The 12665-nt window shown below is 41.6% G+C and overlaps 1 protein-coding gene across 1 annotated transcript in view; it reads right to left on the reverse strand.

The window, feature by feature from the left end:
* Positions 1 to 7972: 7972 nt before the first annotated feature.
* The window catches only part of Iqub (IQ motif and ubiquitin domain containing), a 61590-nt gene continuing 56897 nt past the window's right edge, over positions 7973 to 12665 (reverse strand). Inside the window, exon 12 of the mRNA XM_055608203.1 lies at positions 7973 to 8403. Within this exon, the coding sequence (XP_055464178.1) occupies positions 8218 to 8403 (186 nt within the window). The 3' untranslated portion in view covers positions 7973 to 8217. The remainder of the gene's footprint in view (positions 8404 to 12665) is intronic.

Consider the following 12665-nt stretch of genomic DNA (forward strand, 5'->3'; position numbering starts at 1 on the left):
AGACTAGTCCTTTGTTCTGAAAGAAAATCAGTCTCCTGAAGTTTGAAAGAATTCTAGCTTTGCAAATTAGCGAAGAGAGATTAGTGAGTTGCTGGCTCCTAAAATTGCCCAGCTGCCTCTAATTTGGGAACGATAAATGCAGGTTAAGAAGATCATTCATTGGAGGCCGCCAAACAGAAGCATGAGCAGGGAGCCAAGCTGAGGGGGAGGAGAGACCAAATAATCCATTCTTAGAAAAGGCTCTTGAGGATCTGAGGAAGTTTTTTTGCTGAAGAAGTGCCATAGAGCATTCATTTAAAAGTTTTACTTTAATATGTGTAACTGTTCTGAAGTTTTTAATATGTGAAACTTAGAAGAGTCACACATATTAACATATGGGCAGCTGCTCATGGCTGATACACCTGGAAACGTCACATCTACAGAACATCATACCGTCTCTTTTCAGTAGCTCTGTATATTGAAAGGACACAGTCTGGACAAGGGAGAACACTTGGTGAAACTGGACACAGTGGCATTGGGGGAAATCTCCATGATGCCATGCCACTGTTCTCCCTAAGTAACCTCCCACCTCACCAAGCAGGTCAGCAACCGCTGGACGGTGAATCTAACTTCACTTAAGTCTCCCACCGACATGCTGCATATAAAACAATAAAAATTATTCTGATAAGCATATGCTTATTCATTTAACATATATTAGGCAGTCTGTGTTAAAATATATATGTGTATGTGTATATATGCATACATACACTAACATATACATATATAACATGCATACAGACATATGTGTATATATAAATATATGTTACAGTGTTTATAGCCTATATATAAGAAACACAGGCAATATATTATAGGGGATTTTAATTCAGAACATGACTGTTCTGGCAAGAGATCACATCTGGAGACCTTCTAGGACTGTGTGATATGGCTGGAATACAGGCACACCTTAAATCCAAGAGCCAGAAGCAACCCCATCTGAGTTCAAGGCCAGCCTGGCAGAGAATACGATTTAGATAAAGCAGAGCTTAGGTCCAGGCATGGTGGTACATGCCCTTAACCCCAAACAATGAAGGGAAAGTTACATCTAAGGTATCGTCTGTCTTATCTGCAATCTACCTGCCAAGAAATGATTTCCAGATTACACGGCCTGAGATATCTGTAGTCAGCATATACACAGTATCGTACTCAGGGGGAGCTTAAAGAGAACTGAAGTAATGAGATGAACACTGGCTGCTTCCTCTGCCTCGTGGAGCCTACATGTTTGTAATACATTTTTCAAATTGGAAATTGATAGCCTTCACTATCAGCAGGTGTGTGTTAAGTAGTGGCGGTATTGTCGACTTGTTTTAATAAAGATGTCACCTCTATGATTATAACTGCAGTTGCTACCATAATCTGACCGCCTCAGTAATAGTCTAACTTTCCTTTGTGATCTGAATAGGATTTTCATCCACCTAAAGCGCGGGTAGACAGAAATATGTTGGGAAACAGCACCTCTCCTGTCACCGATGGCGTCAGCAATCTCACGGAAATGCTGCTATTTTGGCTTACTCTTTCTTCAGGAGTAGATGGGAGGGTTACTCTAGCGATTCCACTATCTTTCCTTGCTATAACATTAAGAATTTTTACCACATAAGAGAGAAAATATACACAGGAATATTGCCAGTAACTAACTATATGTATTTCTGCTTTGCATTCTAGGAATGTGAAAGTGAACACAAGATGAGTCTGCTATTTTATTAATGGCGGTATTTAGGCTAATCAATGTGTCAAGCATCTATCATTGACCACCACTCTGACCAATGGACCATAATGCTTTGAATCTAGGCATCAGAGTCATTGCAAAGCCGATTTCTAAGGAGTCCCAGTAGTTCTGGGCATTTATTTCCTCCCAAAGGACTTTTGCCTGGTAAAGAACACAGCTGCAGTTGGAGACTTGACTGAGCCCCCACAGTAAACATCCTTCAGAATCTTTCTATCTGTCTGTGAAGATGCTTCCATAGAGAATGCTGTGAATGGTTATAATTCTTCTTGAACACATTATTTGGCCCTTTGATGCTAAAATATTTTTCTGCTCAGACACATGAAACAGAACTATGTTGGTTGTAATAGTGGGTTGAATATTGGCTTCTACAAAGATATTTGGATGTTCTAGCACTCAGACATCATGAATAAAATCTTGTTTTGGATAAAGGGTCTTTATAAATAGAGTAAAGTTGAGTATCAGGATAGGATATCAGGGCCTGGAAAGATGACTCAACAGGTAAGAGCACTTACTGCTCTTGAAGAGTACCAGGGTTCTGATCTCGGGACCCATATAACAGCTTACAACTCCCCTACTTTAGCTTCAGGGGGCCTCATGACCTTTCCTGGCCTCCTGGACACCACGCACATATGTACTTCACATACATGCTTGCAAACATCTATACATATAAAATAATAACCATTTAGATATGACATCATCTTAGATCAGGTGAGTAGGCCCCAAATCAAACGGGAATTGTCATTCTAAGGCACAAGCCTGTAGAAAGAAGGCACTCTGAGCAGAGAAGAGGAGAGCCATCTAGGAAATGTAGCCAGTAAACAAAGGGGCGCAGGAAGCAACCACAGACTGCCAGGGAAAAGCTTGGTGTCCCATCTAGCCTGTAAAGGAGGCCTGAGGTTGAATGCAACAGTGGAGATCTCGCCTAGATCCAAAAATCCCTGAAGTTGTTGATTCCCAGTGTCTCATAAGTAAAACAAAATTCCAGAGAGACTGCAATTCTGCAGATGCACTAAGATCTCTGGACACTGAAAATGAAAATATTGTTTGCTTTAATCCACCAAATCCACTGTAGCTTAAGATGATAATCCGTAAAAAAAACAGCATTTTTACCTTATGGTTCCGATTATCAATGTTTAAATAATCAATCATTGTTATAAGTCTCGATAGAGACAAATGATTCTGTCTCCGGAGCCTCTCTTTTCATTTTATTTAGGTAAAATTGAAGCTTAACATTATTTTAGCCGTATAATAGTGTATTGATAGTTTCAGGGACAATGTGGTATAGCTGGGTATCTAGAACTTATTTTATCTTTCATCAATGATATTATATACTCATTGACTAGCAGACTTAGTTTTTCACTCTCTCCTTGAGCCCATGACAACAGCAATTCTGTACATTGTTTGAATGTAGCTATTTTAGATGCCTCATGTAGCTGGAATTATAAAAATTTTGGTTTTTATGATGACATTTTTACTTAATATAATGTCCTCAAGGTTCATCAATATAGTTGAATATTGCATAACTTTTTAAAGACTTCAGTAATTTTCCATTTAAATTGTTCCATAATTTTAGCTATTGCTGATAGTTCACTGAACAGGGCAGAACCAATATTTTTCTGAGAACCTAATTACCCAGAAATGGGATGGCTGGACCAATCTACTCTCAGTTTCTAAGAAAACTCCTCATTCTGTGTTCTAGACTGCCCTGGACCTAACTGTGCAGCACGGGCTGACCTCAAACTCACAGCAATCCTCTTGGTCTCAGGACCTTTGAATGCTGAGATTTCAGATATGAGCCACCATGCCTGGCTACTTCCAATTTTTGAGGAAATTCCATAGTATTTTTATACCATTTTGCATTCTCATTACTAGGGCTCAAGGCTCCAATTTCAGTATAACTTTCATCAATACTACCTTTGTGTTTCTTTGCTTATTTATTTTTTTCTGTCCAGTTTCTTACAGCTCCTAAGACTCTTTCTCAAATATTTAAGTTTATGCACTCTGCATTGTAGCATAAAGCATCATATTATTTCCATTAAACAAGATTATTGGCTTCTCTTCCTATCATTCCCTGAAGAACACAGGGACCAGGAATTCTGGAGATTTTCAATGATGCTGAAAATCTACTAGTCAAATCCTTCCTTCTTCCCTTCCCTTTTGTCTTCCCTTCTTTCTTTCCTGACAAGGATTCACCATTAATTCCAACCTACCTTGGAACTTGCTGACATTGAGCTGGCCATCGTCAACCTCTGTACCTTGAGTGCTCACATAACAATTATCTGTTTATTAAGATTTATTTCTTTATGTATGTATATGGGTGCTCTATCTGCACGCCAGAAGTGGGCATCAGATCCCAATATAGATGGTTGTGAGCCACCATATGATTGCTGGGAATTGAACTCAGGACCACTAAAAGAACAGAGAATGCTCTTAACCCTTAACCACTGAGCCATCTTTCCAGCCCAATAACAATTATGTTAAGAAACCACGTGAGGCAGCATCTAAAGTTTACACATATAGTTCCACTACAGACCACCTGTCATTGGTGGAGGCCATATTTAGTATAGGATTCAGTTAAACATATCTAGTAACATTCCAAGCTTCAATACAACACATCAAATCCTGAATCCGAGACAAGAACATAAACTTATCTTGATTCATATTTTATAGTACAAACCGTTATAAAATACACTGTTGTATATGCTCTTCTCATAATTTTTTAAAAAGTCACAATTCTGCAACTCCTTCGGTGTACAGGCTAATTCACAGCAGACTACACCTTGATTTTCCCACCCAAGCTCCTTACCTTACTATCAAATCTGACATCTGTTCCCATTTAATTGTCACAGTGTAAATGTTACAATAACAGTCCACCTTTATTTATTTTTATTTTTTATTAGATACATTTTATTAACTCTGTATCCCAGCTGTATCCCGCTCCCTCATTCCCTCCCAATCCCACCCTCCCTCCCTCATCTCCTCCCTGCCCCTTTCCAAGTCCACTGATTGGGGAGGACCTCCTCCCCTTTCATCTGACCCTGTTTTATCAGGTATCTTCAGGACTGGCTGCAAAGTCCTCCTCTGTGGCCTAGCAGGACTGCTCCTCCCATAGGGGGTGGGGAGGTCAAAGAGCCTGCCATTGAGTTCCTGTCAGAAATAGTCCCTGCTCCCCTTACTATGGGAAACCAATTGGTTAACAGTCCAGCTTTAATCTTTAGTCACATCTTTCCCATATAGATGGAAAATAAGAGCTTTCTCTGCAGCTCCTTTCTGGATTGTTGACAGGGCATTAAGCTGGCCATTAAACACCTTTGAGTTATCTTTTTTTTTTTTTTCCAATGAATACTCTCTAACATAGGACATACTCATGCTATGCCAGTGTTTGTGAGCAAAGTGACCAGTGAGGCTTCAATTGAAATGCCTCTGCAGTTAGTTGCTGGACTCCTTTGGATAGTGATGAATTCTGCGTGGTCTAACACAGTCGGCACAGTAGTCCTCTGGTGAATTCATGCTGTGAGGGTATGAGTAGGAGGAATCTACGATGGGGGACTTGGCTGGGGAAAGTAGCTCCTTGAGATCGCTCTCTCACAGAGATGGAGACAGAGAGACAGAGCTGGAATCAGGCAAGCAGCAGCACACCTAACGCATGTCTGCTGTGTCACGCAGGCCTCTAGTAGCAGAGCCAGTCAAACATGTTCCGACACGTCTGAAAACAGGGGCCTGAAGAAGTCTTTCCTGATCTGATGTTTTCCTGAAGCGTTTGTTTGGCCGCAGTGATGGGAAACAACTAACATAGTCACTAGTTTCCCTGCCTTTATGTTTTATTTTCCATCCACGCCTCATACTGTGCCAGCTGCTGACAGTCTCAACAGTGTCCATGTTCCCGTACGTTGTATTTTACCTTTGTCCTGCTCCTCCCTAGACAGGAAGTCAAACAGGTGAACAATCTGAGCTTAATGCTCCATTTTCAGCTTAACTTCGAGAGAGTGCTCATAGAGATCAATTACTGCTTGGTAAGGTCCCATCAAGAACCTATTGGCACGCTGTTGTGATCTGAGTACACACTCTCCCCACAGACTTAGGTTTGCGGCACTTTTGGTCTCCAGCTACTGGCTTTGTTTGAGAAAATTATGGAACCTTTAAAAGATAGAGCCTTAATAGAGGAGGTGTCGCTGGTAGCGCTTTGACGCTCTATAGCCTGGGCCAAGTCCTGTCTTCCTTATCTTGTTTCTATGTGAGAATGAAGTGTGAGTAGCCAACTTCTTAGCTCCTGGGCTGGCTGCAGAGGCTTGCTGCCGGGCTGTCCCGCCATGATGAACTGTGTCTGGAATACAGACAGGGAACTAGAAACCAGAATGAATCCCTACCTTGCTTTTGGTCATACCATTTTATTCCAGCAGCAGAAGAGTAACTAATACACACACTCAAATTGTTTAATTTGAGAAGCATTTAATAAAAAGAATTCTCTATAAAACAGAGGGCACTGCTGAAATCAACAAAAGCAGAGCATCTTAAATTTTCTTACAAAAATCCAAAGACTTTCAAGGTAAATCTGGAAAGCTGGAAGGAAAGGCAGGAAGTTGAAGGAGAGTTGTGCCATGTGGGAGGTAGATGTAAACCAAAACACCATCTTAGAGAAACACACCATTACCAATGGACCAAGGAAGAAGCAGGATGATCTGGGAGATAATTAACCTAACCTCTAGTTATTGGGTCTCATATGTCTATTTCCTTCGGTTTACCTCGTGCCCCCCATTCCTAAGAGCCAGCGCTCTAGCTAACTGCTGTTTCACCAGTGAATCAAAGGCATTCCCACAATCCTTTACTTGACCTGTCTGGCTCTTTCTCCCACACCACCCTCCCAATTCTTCGCTGAGCTGATAATTTCTCCTAAACTGTGTTACAAAAACTTGGTTATTTTCCTCCCTGTGTAAACTTGCCTGTGTCTGTGATAAACTGTTCCCATTATATCAATGACCACACTGGTCCTATTCTAGTCTCAACTGAATTTTTTTTTGTTAAAAAAGTTTTCAGGCTGTCTGGAATGCCAATTAAAAGTGAAACAGAATTTTCTCCTAAATATTATTTCCTTAAGGACAATTGAGAAGTGTCACACCGTTACTATGTAAGGAAGCACTGTAGATATTACATACATGTTGCTAAAATATCAAATGTTTATATGGAGTCAACATTTATACTGAATTTGCTAATCATTGGACTTGAAAGGAAAACATCCTTTACATAGGAATAGACTAACATATGTGTTTTCTATAATTCTATGATGTAAGTGAAATATTTCTATTTGAATTATATCCTCACTTTCAGGTTCTTTTTTTCCTCCCAATGTTTTCTAATTTGCTTCCCATCTGTTCAACCAGTATCCTCCCTGCCCTTTCCCCTAAAGCCACATGAATTTTGATTCTCTGCTTCTTTTCTTTTGAGTCTTTCTAACTGGAGAAGGCAACTGTAGCAAAGTGTGAAACTAAGGATTTATTTTCTGGTTCTTGAGGTCATCTTAAGTTGGGTGTTGCCTTGCAGGCTGGCTGCTAGTCCCTTTAGTGATTTCCTTATCTCCTTTTCATTCTCTCTGGGCTCCCTGACTTCTTCCTCCACAAGGGTACTGGAGACTGTGGGGTACATTCAGCAGATCTCATCTGACCCTGGGTTCCTGTGCTGTTCCTTTTGTTTCCCAACATCATGTGTGTTTTAGAACAGGGTCCTTTATAAATAGGCTTAAATCATGCTATTTCGAGTGTGCCACCTTTGGATACGTCATCATTCATTAGAACATATTTCAGACAGGTATGGAGTCCAGGTTATTGATTAGTTTATTGAGAAGTAGTGGACAGTGGATTTGATGAAGTCTGTGCTTCTTACAGAATCTCAACATTTCCCCACAGAAATTGCCCTTCATAAAAAGCATTCCCGCTGTTTGCCTTTTTTTGTGGCATACAATGCAGATTTTTATGTTTGTTTGTTTTCAGTTTACTTTCTTGGATTATCCAGTTAAAAGTTAAAAGTAGAGAATAAACGTAAAAAAAAAGTCTTACGTCTTTGCTTATATCAAATTCAGGCTTATATAGAGAGAATGATTACACTCAAAGTGTATTAAATAAATTATGTTCGTGAAACAGTATAATGGCCAAGGTTTTGTTTGCCTGTTGTATTTTGATTATAAAGCATTTATTTTCCCTTAAGTTAACATGAAAACAGACTAAATAAAATGTTCCTTTTAACCATTAATCTTAGTAACAAAATTACAAGTTAATTTAACACTAGCCACCAAAAAATGGTTCCTGTATACATAGTTGTTTCTATTCATATAACTTAAAATACAATGAATGAAGCAGATAATACCAACAGAAATACAAAGGTGATTTTCCACTGTCCATAACCTCTGCAATGCTCTTTTAGTAGAGAACGAAAGGGATCATCATCAAATGATGTTCCTGGGTCTACTCCTGTTGAGGCCCATGGGCTTCTATGATTTTGGGTGGCTTCACTGTGAAGTATTTACTTCTGATCTCCTCTATTTCCTCATCCTCCTGTAAAAGGGCAGCCAGCACTGGAACCTGAGAAAAATAGTTTTTAGCCAGGATATGTTTGTGCTTGATCTTGTGATGAAAAACATGTCCATACCCCTGCAAATAAAAGAAAGTAAAGTTCTATGAAAATCCACACATACATGTTTTGACAGATGAAACATGACCATGTCATAGTAGCTCTGCTTATCCTTCTCACTTTAAGGTTTCTCATCTTTCAGAGCTTAGTTCCTGTGGTGTGTCCATGTCAAGACTACCAGGAATGTGTGTGTGTGTGTGTGTGTGTGTGTATCTTTGTCTCTCTGTATGTCTTTTTCTCTGTCTCTGTCTGTCTCTATTTCTTTCTCTCTCCCCACTGCCAAGTCCAAACTATTGTTATTCATTCTATATTCCTTCTCCCCTCCATTTGTATTTACAGTTGTTACCTGATATGGGTAGGATGTACCCAGGTCTCTGTATTTTATTGCAGTGGCAGATAACAAGAAACAAGTTTATGTCTGTATGCTTATATGTACGTACATACATACATACATACATACATACATACATACATACATACATACATATATACATTTGGACAAAGCTTACAGGAATGATGATTTCTTAGACTCATATATTTAAGAAAACAAATATGGTGACAGCTGCCACCACCTGCTTTGGAGCTCTAAGGAGTCTGAGACACCCATGGAGTCTCTGAAGGGGGATGCAGCGGCAGAAAAGGAGTCTACAGGGCCCTGCAATAGCTCCAACGCAAGTCTTGTGGGAAGATGCTTTTAAATAGCAGACTCTGGAGAGATGGCTCAGAGGTTAAGAGCTCTGGCTGCTCTTCCTAGAGGTCCTCAGTTCAATTCCCAGCACCCACATGGCGGCTCACAACCATCTATAGTGAGATCTAGTGTCCTCTTCTGGTGCAGGTGAACATGCAGACAGAACACTGTATACATAATAAATAACTAAATCTTTTTTTTTTTAAGTGGACTCTCAAAACTGGAAGGAAAGATGGCAAAACAGAGCTACCTGTGTGTGGTGGAAAATGATGAATCCATACCCTTCTCCCTACATCTCTGCCAGCAGGCTACAGACATAAAGGCCTGATGAGCCTTCAGTCTGCTTGCACTGCCAGCGAGATGTGCAACAGCCTGGAACTCGGCAGAAAGGTGTCAGGCTTGCCCTCCTGGAAGGGTGGAGCAGCATCACTGCCTTCAGCCTACCTGAAAAAGTCAAGCCCAGTGAGCCTCGGGGCTGCAGAAATCAAGGGCAGGGAGGTGAGCGGGAGCCAGGAGCTTACACAGAACCTGCCATGAACACACACGTGACACACACACACACACACACACACACACACACACACACACACACTGCTTAGCTGCAACAGCACCTTGATTCTGGGCAAAGTATCTGAGATAGGCCCTGGACAATGGCTCAGTATTTATGTTGCTTCAGATACCTTGAGCCAGACCAACGACTCATGGTAATGAATAGTTTCATGTAAAGCTGTTTGGGCAAAAAAATACAGTGTGATAGACTGCAGTTTCCAATGCTACTCAAGGAATGGCTATGCAATGGCGAGGTGGGAAAGATGGAGAAACATTGGTGAGTGAGCAGTGGAGGGTGGTGAAACTGGAGACACGATGGCTGTGACAGGCTGATGCGGTGGATGGGGAAACGCATCCTTGCTGACTAGGGAAGACAGGGTGGAGTACAGCAACCTGGAGCTTTCACAGACTGAGCCCTCCAACACACCGCCCAGTCACCCAATTGCCATGGTTCTGAGCAACAGCAGAAAGTCTGAGGTGAAGAACGGTCCATTTTCTGGACCCCCTCTGTGGCCCGCCATATTGGTACCCATGATCTGCTGCCCTAGGCCTACATGAAGCTAGAGGTGCCTGTGGATGTTCGGCCCCTACAGAAGCCGGGCTGTTTGATGTCCATGGCCACCAACAGCCACACGCTCTTTCTTTTCCTCAGGGCTTTCTTTGACTTTCCTCTTTGGCCTTATAAAAGATCTGCAGTGGGAAATGTCTTGCTTTCAGAAAGTAAATTTAAAAAGAGACATAGGTAGGAGCACTGTGATTTGGGTGAACAGATGTCTGAGTTAGAACATTAACAAGAATACCTGATATTTATTAATTTAGCCAGAACTTACTTTGAATGTGCCAAATACTGTGGAAAGTGCTTGGAAGAATTTAAAAACAAACAAACAAACAGGAATGGAATGAACATAATTTTTCATTGTTTCAGTTGCATTTGGGTTCAATACAAATAAAGAGTGAGCAAATACATCATGACTCAATAAAACTGGGGTTTAGTTTCTTACGTAACAAGCAGGTCAGGGATGGCAGTTCCCAGCTAGGGTGGTGTCTTCATAAGGTTCTCAAGTCCTTTAGACTTTCCCTCAGCTTCCCCTACCTTCTGGCTTCCTCCCTCATACTTAGGGATTCACAGGGACAAGATGGAAACTTCAACTCTGTGTCATACCTACTGCCCAGTTCTGGCAAACATAGGAAGGTGCTTCCTACACGGCTCTTTCCTCAGCTACACCCCCAGCAGAAGCCGTCAGCTGTAGAAAGCTACACTTCAGCATCCTTATCACGGTTTTTAAGAATTCTCTTTGATGGCTTTGTGTCTAAGCTGTCACTTTTTGGAGGTGGGATGGGATAAGGGTAGAGGTTGTCACAGAAACCTTCTATATCTCTCTTTCTCAACTGTGTGTCTGCAGTTATCGATAACACTGCAGAAGTAGCTTCCTTGCCCTTTACAGTCAGCAGGAGCATGGATCACAGACTTCCACATGGCCTGTGGTGTCAGCACATGTCATGGACCTCAGCTTGGTCTTTGATGGCAGTACAGACCTCGGACATTAACACAGTCTCCTGCCACAACACGGGACACAGACACTATGATAACTCTTAGAGGCAGCATAAGCCAAGAATATCAGCATGGCATCAGGGAGCGCCACAGACAACAGCGATTTATGTAGCCCTTGTGATAAGGACATCATGGCCCCTGACTGCAGTAGGACCACAGACCGAGAGATAGCTCTCAGGGCAGCATGGACTACAGACACCGTCATGGCTTCAGGTGGTGGCATAGACCACAAAAATGAAAGCATGCAGTAGGAATATCCTGGCTCACGATAGTTTTAATTCTTTTATTTATTATAATTTATTCACTTTATATTCCATCTGTAGCCCCTCCCTTGTCCCCTCCCAATGTTGCCCTTCCTCCCTCTTCTTCTCCCTTGCTCCTCCCTTAGTCCACTGATAGGGGAGATCATCGTCCCCTTCTCTCTGACCCTAGCCTATCAAATCTCATCATGATGGGCTACATTGTCCTCCTCTGTGAACTGGTAAGACTGTTCCCCCCTTAGGGGGAGTTGATCAAAGAGCCTGTCACTGAGTTCATGTCAGAGACAGTCCCTGTTCCCTTTACTAGGGTACCCCCTTGGACACTGAGCTGCCATAGGCTACATCTGTGCAGGGGTTCTAGGTTGTCTCCATGAACGGTCCGTGGTTGGAGTATCAGTCTCAGAAAAGACCCCTGGGCCCAGATATTTTGGTTCTGTTGCTCTCCTTGTGGAGCTCCTGTCCACTCCAGGTCTTTCATCTCCCCCTTCTTTCATAAGATTCCCTGCACTCTGCCCAAAGTTTGGCTATGATTCTCAGCATCTTCTTTAAAACCCTGCTGGATAGAGTCTTTCCGAGGCCCTCTGTGATAGGCTCCTGTTCTGTTCCCCGTTTTCTCCATCTTCCGATGTCTATCTCATTTGCCTTTCCAAAAGAGGATTGAGCATTATACCCAAGGTCCTCCTTCTTGATTAGCTTCCTTATGTGTACAGATTTTGGTATGATTATCCTATATTATATGTGTAATATCCACTTATAAGTGAGTATATACCATGTGTGTCTTTCTTCTAGGGTGATTTTTTCTAGATCCCACCATTTGCCTACAAATTTCATGATTTCTTTGTTTTTAATTGCTGAGTAGTATTCCATTGTGTAAATGTACCACAATTTCTGTATCCATTCCTCAACTGAGGGACATCTGGCTGTTTCCAGATTCTGGCTATTACAAATAAAGCTGCTACAAATATGGTTGAGCAAATGTCCTTGTTGTATACTTGAGCATCTTTTGGATATATGCCTAGGAGTGGTATAGCTAGATCTTGAGATAGAAGCATTCCTATTTGTCAGAGAAAGCGCCAGATTGATTTCCAAAGTGGTTGTACAAGTTTACATTCCCACCAGCAATGGAGGAGGGTTCCCCTTTCTCCACAACCTTTCCAGCATGTATTGTCACTTGAGTTTTTGATCTTAGCCATTCTCATGGGTGTAAGGTGAAATCTCAGGGTCCTTTTGATT

Source organism: Psammomys obesus, unplaced genomic scaffold, assembly GCF_907164565.1.
Source record: "Psammomys obesus unplaced genomic scaffold, mPsaObe1.curated_primary_1811, whole genome shotgun sequence".
Classification (NCBI taxonomy): Eukaryota; Metazoa; Chordata; class Mammalia; order Rodentia; family Muridae; genus Psammomys; species Psammomys obesus.